Source organism: Hibiscus syriacus, unplaced genomic scaffold (genome assembly GCF_006381635.1).
Source record: "Hibiscus syriacus cultivar Baekdansim isolate YM2019G1 unplaced genomic scaffold, ASM638163v2 tig00110410_pilon, whole genome shotgun sequence".
Lineage (NCBI taxonomy): Eukaryota > Viridiplantae > Streptophyta > Magnoliopsida > Malvales > Malvaceae > Hibiscus > Hibiscus syriacus.
In genome coordinates this window covers 10,660-34,213 of record NW_024062726.1, presented here as the reverse complement: position 1 = coordinate 34,213, position 23,554 = coordinate 10,660, and the positions used below count along the sequence as shown (strand labels likewise).

General features: G+C 35.3%; 1 protein-coding gene, 1 long non-coding RNA gene and 1 pseudogene across 2 annotated transcripts; 2 read left to right on the top strand and 1 right to left on the bottom strand.

Annotated features, from left to right (window-relative positions):
* Positions 1-662: 662 nt before the first annotated feature.
* Positions 663-2,568, bottom strand: LOC120124020. The gene is made up of 6 exons (XM_039142789.1): positions 2,355-2,568; positions 2,008-2,213; positions 1,769-1,887; positions 1,283-1,349; positions 851-905; positions 663-748 (listed from the first exon to the last, which is right to left on the bottom strand). Exons 1-6 carry the CDS (start codon positions 2,566-2,568, stop codon positions 663-665), a joined length of 747 nt encoding a protein of 248 aa, XP_038998720.1.
* Positions 2,569-13,433: 10,865 nt separating this feature from the next.
* On the top strand, positions 13,434-15,921 carry LOC120124059 (annotated as a pseudogene).
* Positions 15,922-15,981: 60 nt separating this feature from the next.
* Positions 15,982-16,529, top strand: LOC120124072. Its single transcript, XR_005516247.1, has 3 exons — positions 15,982-16,124; positions 16,235-16,326; positions 16,485-16,529. It is a non-coding gene; the product is annotated as an uncharacterized LOC120124072 (long non-coding RNA).
* Positions 16,530-23,554: the final 7,025 nt, after the last annotated feature.

The following is a 23,554-nucleotide window of genomic DNA, read 5'->3' as shown; positions in this document are numbered from 1 at the left end:
ATTCAATCAGAATGAATGAATTCTCTTGTTGTTCTTCTTCAAATTGGGAATTTTTTGCTTAGGAAAGGTAAGATTAGGTTAAAACTGATTTATTCAATTTAACCCTTCTTTCTCAATGATCACATTTTTGTATGTGCTCTCCGATAAACACCTATTTTGAAATCCCCATACTCTGACACTTTTTAGTATAAAGAATAATAAACAATGTTGTTATTGACCACTGTTTTGATGATTGTATGTAATGAATAATGAATCAAACTCAAAAAATTTCATTTAAAAGAGGCAATGAGAAAGTATAATCTTTTAGGATAATAAACAAGTAAACATTACAAGAAGAACAAAGGAATAAATACAGTGGATATCAAATGTTGAATCACTATATTTCCTCATCCAAATCTTTCCTGAAAGTTGACATGTATCTCGAAGATTCAGATCATACAAAAGATGTGTGAGTATGAGAATTTTCCCTGCACTGTTAGGCTTTCGAGGGAATATGTCATCTCAAATCTTGAATATTCGAGCCGCCCATTATGGATTTTCAACTCGAATCCTCCTTCGGTTTCAAGACATCTATTTTAGATTTTCATCTTGAACCCTCCTTTATTTATTTTCCTTTTTATTTTTTTTCTTTTTCTTTTTCTTTTTTCTTTTTCTCTTCTTCTTCAAGTGTAATATCGCTTGACTGAATCAGAATTCACAGGATTAGACAAATTTTCTCCATCCATTTCAGCCAAAACCAAAGCTCCTCCTGAAAAAGGCATTTTTTACAACATAAGGACCTTCCCAGTTTGGCATCCACTTCCCACGAAAGTCTTTTTGCATAGGGAGGATCTTTTTAGCACAAAATCACCTTCATGAAATTCTCGAGGCCTGAACTTCTTGTCATAAGCTCGCATCATCCTTTTCTGGTACATTTAGCCATGAAAAATAGCTCTCAGTTTTTTCTCTTCAATTAAATTCAACTAATAAAATCTACTTTGTACCCAATCAGCCTCATCAAGTTTCAATTCCATCAATACTCTCAAAGAAGGATTTCTACTTCAACAGGTAAAACTGCTTCCATCCCATATACCAAAGAAAATAGTGTTGCCCCAGTAAATGTACAAACAGATGTGCGATAAGCAAGCAGTGCAAAATGTAATTTCTCATGCCAGTCTCTATATGTTTCAGTTGCTTTTGTGATGATCTTCTTGATGTTTTTATTTGCTGCCTCCACTGCCCCATTCATTTTCGGGCGATAAAGAGCTGAATTGTGATGTTTGATCTTCAACTTTGTGCAGACTTCCTTCATTAAATCATTGTTCAGATTAAACGCATTATCTGTGATGATCCTTTCTGGTATTCCATATCTGCAAATGATTTCTTTTTTTAAGAATCTGCAAACCGCTCCTTTTTTGACATTAGCATATGAGGCAGCTTCAACCCACTTGATAAAGTAGTCAATAGCCACTAAGATAAAACGATGTCCATTTGAAGCCTTCGGTGAAATTGTTCCAATGACATCGATGCCCCACATTGAAAATGGCCAAGGTGCATTCATTACATGAAGTGGTGAAGGGGGAACATGTATTTGGTTATCATAGATTTGGCATTTATGACATCTTCGAGAAAATCTGATGAAATCACCTTCCATAGTAGACTAGTATTATCCAAATCTCATGATCTGTCTAACCATTGTGAATCCATTTGCATGTGTTCCACAAACCCCTTCATGGACTTCTTCAACTATTTTCTTGGCCTCAATTCTATCCACACATCTCAAAAGCACCTGATCTTTGACTTTTTGTACAAAATGTCTCCATCAAGAACATACTCCAATGCCAATCTTCTCAAAGTTTGTTTTTCAATTTTAGTTGCCTCAGCTGGATAAGCTCGATACTTCACATACTAGAGAATATCATAATACCAAGAGAGACCATCTTCCTCTTCTTCCTCAATGTTACAACAATGAGCTGGCATTTCTCTTATACTCATTCGAAGTTGATCATTGGTCTTAAACATGGTTACCAATGTAGCCAAAGCATCTGCCATTTGATTTTCTTCACGGGGAAGATAAGTGAAAGAAATTTCTTCGAACTCCTTAATCAAATTCATCACCAAGTCCTTGTATTCTATTAATTTAGAGTCTTGAGTCATCCATTGCCCTCGAAGTTCATAAATGACCAAAGAAGAATCACCAAATACTTGTAAGATTTTAATTTTGCGCTCAATTGCTGCTTGAATACCCAGGATACATGCTTCATATTCCATGTTACTTGTGCATTCAAAGGCAAGCCTACTAGTAAAAGGATAATGATCTCCTTCTGGTGAAACTAGTATTGCCCCAATTCCATGCCCCATAGCATTCGAGGCACAATCGAAGTTCATTTTCCAGGTTTCATCTTTCGGAGCATCTTCTTCCGCAGTGAATATACTCATTAAGTCCTCATTTGGGAAATCAAACTTCACTATCTTATAGTCTTCTAATGCTCTGCTTGCTAGGAAATCGGCAATAACACTTCCTTTCACCACTTTTTGATTCATATAGACTATATCAAATTCAGATGTCAACATTTTCCATCTTGCCATTTTTCCAGTTAAAGTTGTTGAATCCATCAGGTATTTTAGTGGATCCAACCTTGATATAAACCAGGTGGTATGATACAACAAATACTGTCTCATCCTCTTAGTAGACCATACTAAGGCACAACACAACTTTTCAATCGAGGAATATCGAGTCTCACAGTTAGTGAATTTCTTATTGAGATAATAAATAGCTCATTCTCTTCTTCCAGTTTCGTCATGATGTGCCAATACACATCCCATTGACTTCTCAAATACAGTCAAGTACAAGATCAATGGTTTGTTTGGGATTGTTGGCATTAAGACTGGGGCATTAGTCAAATAACTCTTAATTTTGTCAAAACATTCTTGACAACTATCATCCCACTCTCATGGGTTTAGCTTTTTCAGTAAACGAAAAATTGGATCATGTTTCTCAGTTAACTGAGAGATGAATCTAGCAATATAATTTAATCTCCCTAGAAACCCTCGTACTTCTTTTTGCATTCTAGGGGCTAGTAGTTCCAATATTACTTTAACTTTATCAGTATCTATCTCTATCCCATTCTCACTAACTACAAATCCCAATAATTTCCCTGAAGTAGCTCCAAAAGTGCACTTGGCTGGGTTAAGTTTGAGTTGGTATTTTCTCAACCTCAAGAACAACTTCCTTAAGACCTTCACATGTTCTTCCTTAGTTTGTGATTTGGCAATCATATCATCCACATATACTTCTATCTCTTTGTACATCAAATCATGGAACAAAGTAACCATGGCTCTTTGATATGTTGCCCCGACATTTTTAAGTCCAAAGGGCATCACCTTGTAACAAAAGGTGCCCCACATTGTCACGAACGTTGTCTTCTCCATGTCTTTAGGGTCCATTTTGATTTGATTGTACCCTGAGAAGCCATCCATGAAGGAGAAAAGAGCATGACTAGCCGTATTGTCAACCAAAGTATCGATATGTGAGAGTGGAAAATTATCTTTGGGGCTCGCTGGATTGAGATCTCGGTAGTCAACACACATCCAAACTTTGCCATCTTTCTTTGGGACTTGCACTATGTTTGCTACCCATTCAGGGCATTTGGCCACTTGTAAGAAACCAGCATCAAACTGTTTTTTTACTTCTTCATTTATCTTTAATAGCATATTTGGCCTCATCATTCGAAGTTTTTTGCTGAACAGGCTTACATTTTGATTTTATTGGTAGCTTGTGTACCATAATGTCAGTATCTAATCCAGGCATATCCTGATAAGACCAGACAAACACATATTTGCATCTCGTAGAAGGCTTATAAGATCTTCTCTTGTTTCTTGTGATAGCGAAGTGCCAATTTTGACCTCCTTTCTATCCTCCTCTGTTCCTAAATTTATTGTTTCAGTTTTCTCTTTATGGGGAAGTATTTGTCTGTCTTGTTGTTCCATCATTCTAACAAGTTCAGAGTTTAACTCACATTCCTCATCATCTTTATAACCCTCAGATTCTTCAAGACACGTGTCATTTTCAAAATTAATTTATGGTTCTGGAATATCATTATTCGAACAGTTGATATCTAAGAACCTGTTAATGGAAAAAAATATTTAACTATGGACAAAAATTTTATTTACTATTTACCAAAAGAATAATTATCAATAAAGAATTAAGAATTTAAATAATTGAATGCAATATTTGCTATGAAGATAAAACACCATTTTATTAAAACCATGACAAATAACAACAGTCACATTATATTTTTGGTTAAAAGACAGATTTGTTATTTATGCATTACTTTGAAAAGTGCTTATAGAACACAGGGAGTTCTTCAACAGTATAGTTGCTCTCAACATAATCAAGAGGACATGGGTGAATTAATGCCAATGAGCATTCTCCAGTAGAATCATCTGTGATGTCATTGATGCTCAGGCTTTCAATTCCTATTTCTTCACTTTCCCCTGACTGCTGTAGTATATCAGTCACAAATCCTCCAGACACGAAAGATTTGAAGAGTGATGGTATAAGCATGGGACCCCAAACAACGTCTTCACCTTGTGTTCTCCCCTTCTTTCTTTCCCTAAGCTTTTGTGCATCTCTGACTTTATCATAGTAAGTTGGCTTGTATCCGAGGCCAAAATAATTTCATTTAGGAATTGGATTCAAACATTCAATGATGCGTTGCAGTTTCTTACCTAGCCCTTTCCCTACTTTTGCTCCTCTAGCTATTTTCTCTTTTAACTGCATCTTTGTATTCTTCGAAAGCTGAGGAATGAGAATTCTTTTACCTTCAGGGGATAAAGGTGGAATTAACAAATTCCAAAGATTAAAATGAAGACTCTAGTGTATTCTCATCTACCCCTACATATGGTGCATCAGTGGTGAGAGAGACAATGATATCTTCTTCCGCCTTAATGGTTACTACAGTCCCATCAATGATAAATTGAAGCTTTTGGTGAAGGGAAGAAGGAACTGCCCCAACCATGTGAATCCAGGGTCTCCCTAACAAGCAATTGTAACATGGATGTATATCTATGACAACAAACTCTATTTCAAACATCGTAGGGCTAACTTTGAGAGGAATAATCATTTTCCCCATTATTTTACGTTTCATCCCATCAAACGCCCTTATAGCATTGCCATAAACCCTCATTTGAGAGGCATCTATAGGAAGTCTATTCAGAGTGGCAAATGTCATAACATTCAAGGTTGACCCATTGTCAATTAATACCCCAGAGATGATAACCCCTTTGCAATGGGCAGTAATGTGTAATGCTTTACATCTGCCCTTTCCTTTCTCAGGTATTTCATCATCATAGAAATAAATGAAATTATCTGCATTAATATGGTTTACCATCTTGTCTACACGCTCAACTGGAATATCCTTCACCACAAAAGTTTCATTTAGCACTTTGATTAAGGTATTTCGATGTACCTCAGAATGTAATAAGAGAGATAACATCAAAATTCGTGCTGGGGTCTTAAGAAGTTGTTCCACAATGTTATACTTGATGTGTTTCAAAAATTTTAAAAACTCCCGAGTCTCCTCAATCTTGACAGGTTCGTTTACTTTTTCCTCAAGATCTTCAATAATCATAGCTCTTGCTTTATTGGATTTTCCAAGAGCATAACATCTTCCACTTCTGGTGAAAAATCCAACTTCATCAATATCTTTCTCCTTGTTTTCTGGAGTATTAATTTGGCATGTATAATTCTAGGGAATGCTCTTGTCACTATTGTAAGAAAAAGGCATCGGGGTTTTAATCACCACCTTGGATGTTGTACTTCCAGCGCTTGCCTTATAACTTGGCTTGGATATGACCAGGACATGCTTCTTTAATTTCTTTTCAATTTCTCCTGAATTTTCTTCAGAAGCGCAGATATACCTTTCAATCTCTATCATTCTTTCTTCATAAAACTATAACTCATGCTTGTCCATCAATTCTTGGACTATCTGCCTGAATTCCTGATAATCCTGAATTTGATGACCTTTTTCATCATGGTACTCACAGAACTTTTTCGTCATTTCAATTGAACATTTCTTTATGGGACTCAACAACCCTCTCTTCTTCATTTGAATATATACCCACTTCAATGTCACTCTCACATCTTTAACATTCCTTTTAATTCTTCGATTCTCTTCAATGGCATTCACTCCCTGGTTTTGATTATTCGAAAGTGGGTTTGTAATTACACAAGGTGTCTCTGAATCATTGAATGACACTACTTTTCTCCTAATCAGATCCTCAACCACTATTTTGAAAGCGAGACATTTTTCAATATTATGTCCTTGGAGGTTTGCATGATATTCAAATGTCTCATTTTCATTGAACCATTTTGGATATGGTGGTTTGATTGGATCTATATATTTTGGTGACACTACATGAGCTTGGACTAATCTACGAAAAAGCTCACTGTAAGTCATTGGTATAGGAGTGAACGTCATTTTTTCATTGTTATACTCGCGCTTAGTTTCTCCTAGAGATGAAAATTTTCCTATCTTTGTCTTACTCACAGAGAAATTTATGTTATTCACCTCTCCTTCTTTCTTTTTCATATAAGGTTTTTTGTAGGATTTTGGCTACCAGCAATCTGTCCCTTCTTCAGTGCTCTTTCGATAATTTCACCGCACATCACGATATCAGAGAAACTCTTAGTCGCCACTCCTAACATATGATCAATATATGGAGATTTTAATGTATCAATGAATATCGTTATAAACTCCCTCTCAATAAGTGGTGGGTGCACTTAAGCGACAATGTCCCTCCAGCGCTGAGCATATTGACGAAAGATCTCATTGTGCTTCATCTCCATGTTCTGAAGAGTAACACGATCAGGCATCATGTTAGTAACATGATGATATTGTTCTTTAAATGTGTTGGCCAAATCCTTCCAATACCTTATTTTAGCTCGAGTCAACTGATTATACCATCTGGCAGTTGTCCCTGTCAAACTGGCCTGAAAGCAATGAATTAACAGTCCATCATCCTTCCCCAATCCCGTCATTCTTCGACAAAACATGGTCAAATGAGCGACTGGACACATTTTTCTATCATACTTTTCAAATTCAAGCATTTTGAACTTTGGTGGTAAGATCAAGTCTGGCACTAGACTCAGTTCTTCTGCCTCCATTCCATCTTAATAACTCTACTTTCCCATCTCTTTAAGAAACCCTTTGCACCAATCCTTTAAATGTTCTAGTATATCGGTTTTAGATTTCTCCATTTCCTCAGGATCTACATCCATATATACATGAGGTCTATTTTGAGGATTAGTTGTGCCCACCATTTGAATCTTTGTTGCTGAAGACCTTACAGGATGTTCAATTAACTTTTCAAGGGAAATAATTAATCTCGGGGTAGACTCATGGCCAGAAGCCAAAGTAGTACTTGGCTCTTTAGCTGCTTTATTTGTAACCCAAACATCTTGGTCATCATTTCATTCATCATACTGGCTTGACTTTGCAATATTTGATCTAGAATTGATTTTTTTACTGCTCCATTCTCAAGTGTCATTCTTGTTGTATCTTTTGTAACTCTTCTTGCATCTCTTTCTTTAACTACTCAATCTTACCATCCATGGTCTTACTTCATGTATGATGATGGTTAATGTTTTCACTTGCCAGAATCTCTCTATCACATAACCCTTAAAAATTAATCTCTTTGTTTTTTAAAATTTAAAAATTTTGGATGCATGTTATTGGTAATGCTTTATAATGATGCATTTTGATGTGTTATAAATAATAAATTTGCAAAATGAATGATGTTAATACAAAAATGCAACCTAAAGGCGTTAACCCAAAAAGTTACCATTCAAAACTAACTTCATTGGATAACAAGTTTCCCTTATTACAAAGAGATCCATTACATATAAGGTTTAGCCCTCAGACTTAGCTCTACAATTTCATTCATAATAGCAATGATCTCCCTTTCATACTCAGAAACTGGACTTGTTCACAGTTTGATAATCTCAGCTCTATTGGCCAATTCATTCATGTACCGAGCAACTACACCCATTTGAGCTATAGCTTCACCCATCATATGCTCTCGTTCTTCTACCAACATCCGATGATGTTCATATGTGTCCTTTCATTCCTCCTTGATATGAGTAATTTCCCTTTCGAGATTGATGATGCATATTCGACAGTGTTGAAACTCACTCTCTAATCCTCTGACTTGTTCTCGTAAAGAGTTATTCTCCTCACGAGTAAGCCTTAAGTTCATCCATTCGGGCAGCATTGCATTTGAAGTAAGGACTCCTCAAGATGTGAGATATAATATTTGAGTTCACCATTCATAGCTCGAGACCGATTCACCTCCTCTTTAAAATTGGTCTATAAATCTTCCATTTCTTCTGTTAATTGCTCCACTCTCCTGCTCTTTGTTTGGAATCTTTGCATCCAGGACCCAATTTCAGCATGTTTTCTTTCAAGAATTCAGTTTCATCCATGTCTTTCAGACCACATCTCCTTATTCTTTCGATCTCTTTCTACTTCGAGCTCTATAATTCTTCGATCTTTATCCTCGAAGTCTTCAATTATGTTGTTTATCTCAGTTTTCAACCCCTGAACTTAACCTTTTCTTCCTCTAATTCATTCATGCTGATCTCTTTTTCCTCTTGGAGTTTCTGCATTTTATGAGCCTCGACTTTATATTGTCTGATCAGTTCTCTCTTATCAGTTTCCAATTCTCCTATTTTTGATTTACCTGCTTCTATCTTCTTGGCTTGACATTTATTCTCAACCTCAAGACTTTTAATTCGTCGCTTTGCAGCTACTAATTCTCTAACCCATTGATGTGGCGTTTTACTTGACCCAAATCCGCTTCTTGTCTGCTGCATCCTTTGATAATCATTTTTTAGTTCTTCAGGGTTGGCTTCTACCCCCTCTTTCCTTTTCCTCATCATTTCAAACTGCCTGGCATGAAATTCAGCCTCGAGAGTTAATATGAAGTTTTCTCTCTCAATCTCCTTTATTTTCTTAACATACTTAGCTTTCTCTATCTCAAACTCGCTTCTGTGGATCTCCAAGTTCGAAGGGATGTTTCTGATTTGTTCCTCCATCGACCTGGATCCCTCTCCAGATGCTAAAGGAATCTTGTCATTTACCCTTTGAATTCTCCAAGTTTCATAATCAGGTGTCAAGATAACATCTGCTCCAACTACCTTAGTCATGAAAGTCAACTTTCATGAATCAACCACATCATGACTTTCTTCTTATAATTGGCTTCTTTAAAATCAAATTCAGCACCGACTAGCCCATGAGTCACTGGAACAAATTGTCTAGCCCCGTATTGTCTCAATACCAACAAAGGAGCATATCCGACTCCTCCCCACATTCCCAGTAGTATGATCCAGTCCAAATCTCCACATTTGAATAAAATTTGTGTCTGCATCATCTACGGAGCTCGCCATGTTACATTATGACCCTGTATATTCCTGAAAAATTCAATCCACTGATTTTGTTTTGTGATACTTCAGGTCATTCTTTCGTAAGGTACTCAGCAATGGGAGAATAATCTTTCAAAAATGATTGTAATTGACTTTTCCTTCTTTCCGAAAATGACTTCTGATCCATATAGTAAGCAACTGAGCACATCTCATAAAGCGACCTCCACCCAGCCTTTTACACATATTTAAAGATAAAAAAGTTTCAGCTAAAATCGCATGGACCGGATTTGTTTCTCTTTTTAACTTCTAAACCAAGTCAACTACCGTCAGCTCAACAATCCCCAAACACCTTGGAAAAATTGCCAAACCATATATTCCCAGAGCAAATACATCTTCGTCTACATGTGTTTCAGCTATCTTTTGTAGGTGTAACCATGATACTCCTATGCTTTCCCCTCTTCGTTGCAAACGATCATTTATTCATTTATCGCTTGTACCCGAAATCTTTGCGAGCTTTGATTTAAACAAAGGCCCTTTTATTGACCGAGAGTATATTTGGTTTACCTTAACATTTGGCATATTCAACAAAAAAGTGGTATTCCTCCAGGGTCGGGGTCATATCCTCTTGGTTAAAGGTGAAGTAGCTATAAGCCGGATTCCAAAACTGTATCATACTTTGAATAAGAACCGTGTCTACCTTGACATATATCAGATGAAATATGTCCCCATAGACTTGTTGAAAAGTATATTTCTAAGTCAAATTCCAACTTTCCCAAATTGCCTTCAATCCCTGAAGATCATTATGTTTTAATGAGGTTGATGTATAATCAGACAGCTCTGATACATAGATCCTTGGGAGACTATCTCCTTGCTCTTTCTGCTTTGCTTCAGACCAATTCCTTACATCTGTCGGATTTACTTCTTCTTTTAGGAAACTCATTTTCATCATGAAAGTTTTTCCACTTTATCGATATTCTCAGATCAAATGCCTTTTCTAATGATATGTACATGTAATATGAAAAAAATAAAACAAAATAAACAAAACAATTAGTAAAAAATAAGTGAATAAATTCAATATAAAAGAAAAGATAAATAAACTGAATCTATTTCTATATTATCTACCCAAATAAAATTCATCAAAAAGATCCTAATCTACCCTCCTACGTGTACACTTATTTTTGGGTACTTATTGACGGGCATAAGTTCGGTATGATTATACCTATGGTGATCGATCTACGGTTCATTTATATGCATGGTTTCGGCTCTAATGGGAATAGGGTACTTGAATTGTCCTTAATGTCGGTGCCCCCTTGCGCTGCCAAACCCTCGATTCTCACCCATTACAGGTTTCGAACGGAACGAGTTCAATTCGAGGGAATTCACTACCTTATACCCATACGAGGAATAAATCCCTAAGAAGGTATAAAGTATGTATCCCGTGGGTTATTTGCTAAAACTCATACAAAGAATAAATTCTTACGAGAGTAAAACATTCACCCCGACTAATTTGGATCAATGCTCGGGTCTAGAGCTCATGTCATGCTAATGCACGTGATGTGCGTGAAGAATAACATTCAAACGTTTGACTCAAGATGAAAACAAAACAATAAACAACTCCACAAAACTTGAATTGAGCTGAAAGCAAAAATAAAAATGTTAGTAAGACAATAATAAAATGAAACAATTAAACTTCAATAAAAGGATCATAAGTTAACTAAGGACTCGAACTCATTATTTCCACCAAACGACAATGTGTAAACGATTTACAGCCTGACTTTCTAAAAATATTCCGCAGCGGAGTCGCCAATCTGCCATAACCACTTTTTAGTTTGAACAAATTATTTATTGTTTAAAAACAGTTACGACTTTTAATTTTTGAAAATGAGTGATTTGAACTTAATTTGGATAAAATTGAAAAGAGTCACCATCAACTTTTGAGTTACCTTAAAATGTCTTTTAAAAATAATTTTAAGAAAAATCATTTTTAAGACAAAAGTTGGTCTGCGTTTACCAAAGTTTCGATTAAAATGGGTTCGGGAGTCGGTTACACGTGGGGAAGGATTAACACCCCCACAGCGCCCAAAATTGGTATTGTTTCGCTTACACATTGTCATAATGGTGGAAATAATGAATCGAATACAAAATTAAATTATGATTCATTTATTGAAATTTAATTAATTTACTATCTTCCGTCGAGAAAGCTATTTCAATCATTTCTCATTCGTAAAGAATATTCTTCCGCAGTGATAAAACGCGAATCGATTATAAATTAAAAATTGACACTTTGCATAAATTACATTGCTATATAAAAATAAATTGAATCATAAAAGTTTTAATTAGTAAAATAAATTAAATTGAAAATATATATAAAAAATATATACGCATACTTATATAGAAATAGATCTAGTGCAAATAAGATAATTTTTATTTTATATGTGTATATGTATTTATGTATAATATAATAAACCTTAATATGCATAAATATATAAAGTTTACGCATATAAGTAATGAGAAGATCAAAGTATAAAATATATTGAACATTATATAATTAATTAAAAACATTATATATATGCTTAGAAATATAACATGGACTAAAACAAACATTAGTATAAAGATTGAAACACACGTAAAAAATATATAACATCATGCATGTATGTAATGAGAAGAGCAACATATAGAATATATTTAATATTATATAATTAATTAGAAACATTATATATATGCTCAGAAATATAACATGGACTAAAACGAATAATAAAAACAAAATAATATATCCAAAGTATGAACAACACAAAAACATGAGCAAATATATGAAATAGATCAGAATAAAACAGTAAGATATCAAAGGCTCATAATAAAACAATTCAAATTTGATTTAATGACCAAAGAACAAAGTTACAAGACACTACAGCAAAAATGTTCTACAGCGGCGTTTTTCGTGGCGTTTTAAGAGTAAACGCCACTAACTTTAAACATATAGCGGCGTTTACATTTCAAACGCCACAAAATGGTAACGTTAGCGGCGTTTTTATACAAACGCCGCTATAGACTCGTACTTTAGTGGCATTTTTATACAAAATGGCGCTATAGACTCGTACTTTAGTGGCGTTTTTATACAAACGCCGCTATAGAGTAGTACTTTTGCGGTGTTTTATACAAACGCCGCTATAGACGCCTACTTTAGTGGCGTTTTATATAAACGCCGCTATAGACTTGTACTTTAGTGGCGTTTTTATACAAACGCCGCTATAGACTCGTACTTTAGTGGCGTTTGTGTTTATAAACGCCGCAATAGGCTTGTACTTTAGTGGCGTTTTGTACAAACGCCGCTATAGACTCGTACATTAGTGGCTTTTTTTTATACAAACGCCTCTATAGACTCGTACTTTAGTGGCGTTTGTGTTTACAAACGCCGCAATAGGCTTGCACTTTAGTGGCGTTTTTATACAAATGCCGTATAGACTCGTCTTTAGTGGCGTTTTTTACAAGCGCCGCTATAGACTCGTCTTTAGTGGCGTTTTTTACAAACGCTGCAAGTTGTCTCTTTAACTTTTTTTCATTTTTCCCCCTTCACCTATTTTTCCATTCCCACACCCCCTTTCTAAAACATAAAAATGTTTCATCTCCTCTCCTCCCTCTCGACTTTAGACTCGTTTTCGGTTCTTTGATTTGTTTCTTGTAACCATGTTTCTTCTCCTTCATGACTAATTACTTGATTTTAGGATGTGCCGAGGTTCACTTTGCATTGAGTTTTGGGGAATGACCAGGAGCGTTTTTCAGAATGTGTTGCTGATTTTGATTTATTTCAACTATTTATCAAATCACGTTCCCCTCTTTATAGATCTTCTAATTTGATGTATATTAGAGTTTCTTTCGTGATTCGTGTTTCTTTTTTTATTAGATTTTAATCACTCGAGAGAACTCCTGATTACTTTCCAAAAACTGGAATGAACATATGTATGCCGGCTGTGTGAATAGAGTTATACCCCCTCTTCAAAATTAGGAATTTTTTCAAGTGTAGGGTTCCAGTATGTCGGCTGTACGAAGATGGAGCGAGGGAATGTCCTCGGATAATGTTAATGGTTTGGTTTTAGCTATTTCTTCCAGTTTATTCATCAGGGCAAGTTTCATCTTTAAGAAAAAATGCTTGAAAATAGCTGGTGCTTCTGGCGTCAGGGCAGGTATGCAATTTATCAAATGTTTACTTCTTTTTTGATGATTTGATTTCGGATTTCATTTTTCTTCTTTAATTGGAAATTGCTATTAGGTTAAATAAGTTGTTGTGTTGTAAGATTTTATGAATAATTGTTTACGCAATTTAGAAAACGAATTTGAGTGAAGTGCAAGTGATGAATATTTATTTGACCTTTGAATTTAATTCATCAATAAGGGAATTAATCGATTTGAACTCTTGTCAATCTAGTATTTAAGCTTGTATTTAGTAAACTAGTCTTCATGTTTTTCTTTTTCTTCATAAAACTAATCATTTATGTCTATCAAATTGCACCGGCCTTTTCATTTGCATCCTTTTGATGGTGGGTTTCAGTGTCATCTTTGATTGTATGTATCTTCTAACTTATTGAATATGAATTGTTTACGAAATTCCTTAATCTGTCCAAGTTTCTGTATGCTGAAGTTTTGCATAATGTGTGAAAGAAAGATACAATATGTCTCTATTGAATGAAATTGATGAAAATGATATGTTTTTGATTTTTCAAACTTCAGATTTTCTTTGGTATTGCATGTATGTTTTGTTCCTATTGAACAAAGTTTTTTCTATTCATTACAATTTTGTGTTTATTGCATGAAATTTCCTGCTGTATGTGGAATTAGATATATAATTTTTGTTTTATCTCGATTATTTAATGAAATTTTGAATGTATTTGTTATCATTTAGTGATTCTTCACCTTTTTGTTCCTTATGAGGAGTTTTTGTTGTTCTTATGCATGATGAATCACAATTACATTAGTTTTTCTGGTTCTTACACAGGAGTTGGAGGGTATTCGTACTTGCTTGAACCACTTTGGTGGGCTGGCATGATAACAAGTAAGTTTTATGGGTTTCTCATTGATAATTAACTCTATCTCATGTATTTTTTTCTTCCTACTTGCATGCTTACACCTGAATGTTCAGGAAGTTATCAGACTGCAGTCTTTTTAAATACTAGTGAGATGGTCAAGTTTTTTTTATTATGATTCATGATTTTAGAGGAAAATGTAGTTAATTCTAATTTTTAATCAACATTACAACAGTGGTCGTCGGGGAAATTGCTAATTTTGCTGCTTATGCATTTTCACCGGCCATACTGGTCACTCTTCTCGGTGCTCTCAGCATCATTATCAGGCATGCGAATTTGTCTCTCAAATTTAGGTTTGGCATTTAAGTGTTTATTGTTAATCATCACTTCTGATATAGTGCAGTACTTGCATATATCATTTTGCGGGAGAGGTTACATACTTTTGGGATTCTCGATTGTGCTTTGTGTTGTGGGCTCAATAACAATCGTATTGCACGCTCCCCCTGAACGTCAGATTGAATCCATAGCAGAAGTCTGGGCTCTTGCTACAGAGACAGGTTGTTTTTTCTTAAAGATATTGTTGTTAGCTCATATGGTTTTTCTTCTTGAAATTGGTGTACTACAGAATAGGAAATGAATGTACCATATTTGATATTTTTTGCATGATTTTTGTTTTACGTGGCTCTGGTCATAACAATTGTCATTATACTTATATTCCATTTTGTTCCACAATATGGACAGACACACATTATGGTTTACATTGGAGTATGCTCTCTCGTGGGTTTTATTTCGGTATGCATCAGGACAAGTCTATTGGTTGCTTAATTCTGTGTCCGTTCGATTGTATTGTCTCCCCTCATATTGTTGTTTTTAAGAGTGTTCTTTGACAGGTCATGAGCGTTAAAGCACTCGGTATTGCCTTGAAGTTAACATGTTCAAGAATGAATCAGCTTGTGTATCCGCAGACATGGGCGTTTACTTTAGTTGTGGTTACTTATGTGATTACCCAAATGAATTATTTAAACAAGGTAATGGTTACACATGGTCTTTTCTTCTTTTGGTACTCTCTATTTCCTAAAATGTCTAGATTTGTGCTTTTCTTTTGATTACTTTTCATGCCCCTCAAAGAAAATGAGACGAAAGAAATGTTGGAATGAATGAAAAACAATCCAAGAAGAATTTTTTTCATTTTACTTCAAAATCTATTTCATTTACCTCCAAAATGTTTCTCATGGATAATTTTTTATGGTGTTCATAATCATTAATTTAAACTTTAATCAGTTGAAATTTATCTATTTATTATTTTCTTACTCCGAATCAATGTTCCCTTACCTTGAATTTTTGTTGTTGATTTTAGCTAATTTAAGACTTCAGTTTCACAGTCTGATTCCTTTTTTTGTTATTGTTATTTTGCCTTCATAATTGCAGGCACTTGATACTTTCAACACAACCGTTGTTTCTCCCATATACTATGTTATGTTTACGTCACTGACCATTTAAAACCATCTTGGTTAAATTTATAACGAACTTTGTATTCATTACTGCTATGTATCATTTAAAACCATATTGGTTAAATTTATAGCGAACTTTTTATTCATTACTGCTATTCTTGTACAGCTGCTATACAGTGCCTGAAGAGGAAGAGATTATATGAACAACAAATAGAGCAGCTTGGGAACTTCCAGCTTCGTATTCATGATCAAGTGAGCTTGATTTTTTTCTTCTTTTTCATTGTTTTAACTATTCCCTTGGAGGGCTTATTATTATTATTATAACTATAGCATTACTTAATTGTATATATCAATTTCCACAGATGATAATGTTAGAATGTGCTAAAGCCACAACCGAAACTGTAGATGCATTGAGAATTGGAGCTGCTGTAATGAAAGCAATGCAGAAAGCAATGTATGTATTCCGTTAAATTCATTATATCATTACCATATCATTGATGTTTGTTGGCCTGCGGTTTATGCTGTCTAAATTAGCACTTATATTTGGGTCTTTCATGAAGCATGAGCAGAGGCTAATTCTCACAGTTAAACTGAAATTTGCATTCTTTACAGGAATATAGATGATGTTGACAAAACAATGGATGAGATGAGAACTGAAATTTGCTAATTCTCAATTTTCATACTATAGGTGGAAGATCGTTATCTGTTTCAAGTGAAGCATTGAAGCGTGCAAGGAGTCTTCTTGATGAACTGGAGCAATGAAGACTAAATTATAGTGAATAATATTTTTTTTAATTGAAAGTGAAATAACCTAGACTAACTTCTAGAGAACAATGTCAAACTACATTACATTTAATTTTAATGTTTATAAATTTTAATTTATTTTGTTAAAATTTATGGTTATTGTTATTTATATAAAGTTACATGATATTAAATTTAGGTGATGTAGAGCATAAATGAAATATGCAAAATATCAATTAATCTTAGCTAAAGAATGGTAATTAGCGGTGTTTGTTCCAAAACCGCCGCTACAGATCTGACCTTTTGCGACGTTTGTATCCAAAAACGCCGCTACAGATCTGACCTTTTGCGGCATTTGTATCCAAAAATGCCTCTACAGATCTGAAGTTTCGTGGCGTTTGTATACAAAATCGCTGCTATAGATCTGACCTTTTGCGGCGTTTGTATACAAAAACGCCGCTATAGATCTGACCTTTTGCGGCGTTTGTTTCAAAAACGCTGCTATAGATCTTGACTTTTTGTGGCGTTTTTATTTCACAAACGCCGCTAACATTAGCGGCGCTGGTATGGCCGGCGCTGGTATAGCCGGCGCTTCTTGTTGTGTTTTTACTATCGCCGCGAGTGCTTTTAGCGGCGCATAAAAACGCCGCTATAGAACTAAAAAACGCCACTAAAACTCTATTTTGATGTAGTGAGAGTAATAGGGATCTAAAACGTAGTTTCCACTTTTACCAAAGCAAGGCAATTCTCTAGTAGCAAAAACTACATCACGTGGGGCTTATAAAAAATCATTTTTAAGGATTTTACTTCATCCACTCAAAATAGATAAAGAGAGAGTTCCAGAGAACTCCTTCAAATCCCCAAACAACCATTGTTACCCCTTTGGTAAAATACCAAAATCATCAAAGGATTTTTTTAAAGTAAACGCTGCGATTTTGAACAATTACCTTTGAAGACCGAAAATCCTCTTTCAAGTTCGATCTTTTGAAGAAAAGGTAAATCTCTTTTTTAATGGTTTTTTTGGATGATTTTTTTCATTTCGAACGCTATTGTTCTACTTTTTTTCGAATGCTCTTGTTTGAATCTCCTCTCTCATTTTTTCGTTCCAGACCCCCTTTGTTCGAATCTCATCCTCCTCCCTTTTTTGCTTGATTCCTCTTCAATTTTATTATTGAAATCTTCACCTAATCTCCATAGATGCATCTGCATTTTCTTTGTGTTTGGTAGGATATTGACGGGTTTAGGTATGATTTATGGATTTGCTTTTGACTTTGATAAAATTTTTATTTGTTTTGTTGTTCAGTTGGCTGACATGAGTGATGATGACATTTCAACTTGCTCGGAGGTGACTCGCCTTGGTGACTCGTCGGTGGAGAGGCTGACAAGTTGAAGGCGAGACTCGGACAAAAATGGGTGTTTACAGCTGCCCCTCTTTGTACATTCTTGGGTTAACAAGAATAAGGCAAAGACGAAAAAACAACCAGTTTTTTGTCCGGTTCTCTTTTTTTGGTTTTGTTGTTTGATTTGGGAGACGACACATATCATATGTGTTGAAGAGTTCTGGTCGTCTAAGGGTAACAAGAATCCTACATAATGAGAAGATATAGTCAAGGGATGAAACTGCTCATACGTGATGAAGAGTTCTTTTCCATCTTTTAGAAATATGATAACTTGGTTCCTACGCGATGAAGACTGTTGGTTATCAATGGTTGACATAACTCCTACATAATGAGGAAATTTAGTCGAGTGATGACACTACTCATACGTGATGAAGAGTTCTTGGCCATCTTTAAGAAGGATGGTAACTCGATTCCTATGCGATGAGGACGACTGGTTATCAAAGGTTGACACAACTCCTATGTGATGGGGAGATCAGGTTAGGTGATGACATGACTCAAACGTGATGAAGAGTTCTGGCCATCTAAAGGTGATAACACGGTTCCTACGTAATGAGGACGGCTGGTTATCTGGGGTAACATATTTCCTATACGATGAGGAAAGTTGGTCGTCACTGCTTATACTATGGTGAATATTGGTTACCCAGAGTTGACACGGCTCTTACGTGATGAGGAGATCTAGTCATAGCTGATGATGATTGATTTATTGATGATATAAGTCTTGAAGATCCTGTAAAAAATGTCATATGCCATGATTTCATGCCCTAAAGATGATCTAAATGTATGTGAGTTGTCATGCATGTTTAAAGGGTTATGTGTAAATCGAGACTGGCAATTGAGTTCTCTCGTGCTCTTTGATTGAAACACATGAAGTTTCATCTTTTTTCAATGTCTAGGTTATGACTTTGAATTACTTTCTTAACCTCTCGTTCATGAACTTGAATTCTATGATCCATCCCGAGAAAGTTTATCTTGCTTTGTTGATTATTTAGCCACTAGTTGATTTTCTGAGAAATCCAATCAGAATGAATGACTTCTCTTACTGTTCTTCTTCAAATTGGGACTTCTTTGCTTGGGAAAGGTAAGATTAGGTTAAAACTGATTTATTCAATTTAACCCTTCTTTTTCAATGATCACATTTGTGTATGTGCTCTCCGATAAACACCTGTTTTTGAAATCCCCATACTCTGACACTTTTTAGTGTAAAGAATAATAAACAATGTTGTTATTGACCACTGTTTTGGTGATTAAATGTAATGAATAATGAATAAAACTCAAAATTTTCATTTAAAAGAGGTAATGAGAAAGTATAATCCTTTAGGATAAGAAACAGTAAACATTACAAGAAGAACAAAGGAATAAATACAATGGATATCAAATGTTGAATCACTATATTTCCTCATCCAAATCTTTCCTGAAAGTTGACATGTGTCTCGAAGATTCAGATCATACAAAAGATGTGCGAGTATGAGAATTTTTTCCCTGAACTGTTAGGCTTTCAAGGGAATATGTCATCTCAAATCTTGAATATTCGAGCCACCCATTATGGATTTTCAACTCGAATCCTCCTTTGGTTTCAAGATACCCATTTTAGGTTTTAATCTTGAACCCTCCTTTATTTATTTTCCTTTTTATTCTTTTCTTTTCTCTTCTTCTTCAAGTGTAATATCGCTTGACTGAATCATAATTCACAGGATTAGGCAAATCTTCTCCATCCATTTCAGTTAAAACCAAAGCTCCTCCTGAAAAGGCATTTTTTACAACATAAGGAACTTCCTAGTTTGGCATCCATTTCCCATGAAAGTCTTTTTGCATAGGGAGGATCTTTTTTAGCACAAAATCACCTTCATGAAATTCTCGAGGCCTGAACTTCTTGTCATAAGCTCGCATCATCCTTTTCTGGTACATTTGGCCATTACAAATAGCTCTCAGTCTTTTCTCTTCAATTAAATTCAACTGATAAAATCTACTTTGTACCCAATCAACCTCATCAAGTTTCAATTCCATCAATACTCTTAAAGAAGGATTTCTACTTCAACAGGTAAAACTGCTTCCATCCCATATACCAAAGAAAATGGTGTTGCCCCAGTAGATGTACGAACAGATGTGCGATAAGCAAGCAGTGTAAAAGGTAATTTCTCATGCTAGTCTCTATATGTTTCAGTTGCTTTTGTGATGATCTTCTTGATGTTTTTATTTGCTGCCTCCACTGCCTCATTCATTTTTGTGATGTTTGATCTTCAACTTTGTGCATACTTCCTTCATTAAATCATTGTTCAAATTCAACGCATTATCTGTGATGATCCTTTCTGGTATTCAATATCTGCAAATGATTTCCTTTTTTAAAAATTTGCAAACCGCTCTTTTTGTGACATTAGCATATGAGGCAGCTTCAACCCACTTGGTAAAGTAGTCAATAGCCACTAAGATAAAATGATATCCATTTGAAGCCTTCGGTGAAATTGTTCCAAAGACATCGATGCCCCACATTGAAAATGGCCAAGGTGCATTCATTACATTGAGTGGTGAAGGGGGAACATGTATTTGGTTATCATAGATTTGGCATTTATGACATCTTCGAGCAAATTTGATGCAATCTCCTTCCATAGTAGACCAGTAATATCTAAATCTCATGATCTTTCTAACCATTGTGAATCCATTTGCATGTGTTCCACAAACCCCTTCATGGACTTCTTCAACTATTTTCTTGGCCTCAATTATATCCACACATCTTAAAAGCACCTGATCTTTGCTTTTTTGTACAAAATGTCTCCATCGAGAACATACTCCAATGCCAATCTTCTCAAAGTTTGTTTTTCATTTTCAGTTGCCTCAGCTGGATAAGCTCGATACTTCACATACTGGAGAATATCATAATACCAAGGGATACCGTCTTCCTCTTCTTCCTCAATGTTACAATAATGAGATGGCATTTCTCTTATACTTATTCGAATAGGCATCATTCGAAACTGATTATTGGCCTTAAACATGGTTGCCAACGTAGCCAAAGCATCTACCATTTGATTTTCTTCACGAGGAAGATAAGTGAAAGAAATTTCTTCGAACTCCTTGATCAAATTCATCATAAAGTCTTGTATTCTATTAATTTAGAGTCTCAAGTCATACATTCCCCTCGAAGTTGATAAATGACCAAAGCAGAATCACCAAATACTTCTAAGATTTTAATTTTGCGCTCAATTGCTGCTTGAATACCCAGGATACATGATTCATATTCTGCCATGTTATTTGTTCATTCAAAGGCAAGCCTACTAGTAAAAGGATAATGATCCCTTTCTGGTGAAACTAGTATTGCCCCAATTCCATGCCCCACAGCATTCGAGGCACCATCGAAGTTCATTTTCCAGGTTTCATCTTTCAGAGCATCTTCTTCCGCAGTGAATATACTCATTAAGTCCTCATTTGGGAAATCAAACTTCACTGGCTTATAGTCTTCTAATGCTCTGCTTGCTAGGAAATCGGCAATAGTATTTCCTTTCACCACTTTTCAATTCATATAGACTATATCAAATTCAGATAGCAACATTTGCCATCTTGCCATCTTTCCAGTTAAAGTCGTTGAATCAATCAGATATTTTAGTGGATCCAACCTTGATATCAACCAGGTGGTGTGATACAACAAATACTCTCTCATCCTCTTAGTAGTCCATACTAAGGCACAACACAACTTTTCAATCGAGGAATATCGAGTCTCACAATTAGTGAATTTCTTACTGAGATAGTAAATAGCTCATTCTCTTCTTCCAGTTTCGTCATCCTGTGCCAATACACATCCCATTGACTTCTCAAATACAGTCAAGTACAAGATCAATGGTTTGTTTGGGATTTGTGGCATTAAGACTGGGGCATTAGTCAAATAACTCTTAATTTTATCAAAAAATTCTTGGCAACTATCATCCCACTCTCCTGGGTTTAGCTTTTTCAGTAAACGAAAAATTGGATCACATTTCTCAATTAACTGAGAGATGAATCTAGCAATATAATTTAAGCTCCCTAGAAACCCCCGTACTTCTTTTTGCGTTCTAGGGGCTAGTAGTTCCAATATTGCTTTGACTTTATCAGGATCTATCTCTATCCCAATCTCACTGACTACAAATCCCAATAATTTCCCTGAAGTAGCTCCAAAAGTGCACTTGGCTGGGTTAAGTTTGAGCTGGTATTTTCTCAACCTCAAGAACAACTTCCTTAAGACCTTCACATGTTCTTCCTTAGTTTATGATTTGGCAATCATATCATCCACGTATACTTCTATCTCTTTGTACATCAAATCATGGAATAAAGTAACCATGGCTCTTTGATATGTTACCCCGACATTTTTAAGTCCAAAGGGCATCACCTTGTAACAAAAAGTGCCCCACACTATCACGAACGTTGTCTTCTCCATGTCTTCAGGGTTTATTTTGATTTTATTATACCCTGAGAAGCCATCCATGAAGGAGAAAAGAGCATGACCAGCCGTATTGTCAACCAAAGTGTCGATATGTGGGAGTGGAAAATTATCTTTGGGGCTCGCTCGATTGAGATCCCGGTAGTCAACACACATCCTAACTTTGTCATCTTTCTTTGGGACCGACACTATGTTTTCTACCCATTCAGGGTATTTGGCAACTTGTAAGAAACCAACATCAAACTGTTTTTTACTTCTTCCTTTATCTTTAATAGCATATTTAGCCTCATCCTTCGAAGTTTTTGCTGAACAGGCTTACATTCTGATTTTATTTGGCCTCATCCTCTTCCAAGTTCGAGCTTTTGAAGAAAAGGTAAATCTCTTTTTTTAATGGTTTTTTTCTGGGGATGATTTTTTGTAACACCCTAACCCGTATCCGACCCGGATACGAGTCCGAAGTGTCACATTGACTTTTCAAACATTTATTCATATAAAATAGTGAGTAATTTTAAAAACTTTTATAACATTTAACTTATTCAAAACATTTACAAAACTATTCAGAGCTTATACAATTTATTCTTTTGATTACATGCCAACTAGAACTTTATATACAAAAATACATATTATTCACCTCTCTTCTGATCTGACATTCGGTAAAGAGAACTGACATGTCTTGTTCTTCTTTATTTCTCTTTTCGCTTTCCAAACCTACATGTGAAACAATCACACGCTAAGTCGATGACTTAGTGAGGCATATAAAACATATAATATTTCATATAACATAAAGCATACATAAACATATACCATCATTATCATAATCTCTATCATTATCATTAAGAAACACATATAACATCATATGGTTCGTGTAACACATTTCAAACCACTTACTTTTGATAACCATTTATAAACCCATCGTATACATATCACATTCAGTATATTTGTTTAATCTCTTTATTAGCCCATGTACACTAGTGAGAACTTAAGGTATGTGAGTACATTGAGGTTGTGCACACATATGATGTCACCACAGCTCGATCAATGTCCCGAAGAACCTATCCAGAGGTCATAAAGATCCTCGGTAACTATCCAGAGGTCATAAAGATCCTCGGCAACTGTTCTTATGTTCCTTATAACATAGG

What these genes read in the sequence shown, in the direction of transcription:
- LOC120124020 (XM_039142789.1), bottom strand. Translation starts at nt 2,568, where the DNA reads ATGGCAAGATGGAAAATGTTGACATCTGAATTTGATATAGTCTATATG. An exon ending in CAGATGCTTTGGCTACATTG is followed by an intron (nt 1,888 to 2,007) that starts GTAACCATGTTT and finishes GATATTCTCTAG; the next exon opens with TATGTGAAGTATCGAGCTTA. An exon ending in TACAAAAAGTCAAAGATCAG is followed by an intron (nt 1,350 to 1,768) that starts GTGCTTTTGAGA and finishes AATCATTTGCAG; the next exon opens with ATATGGAATACCAGAAAGGA.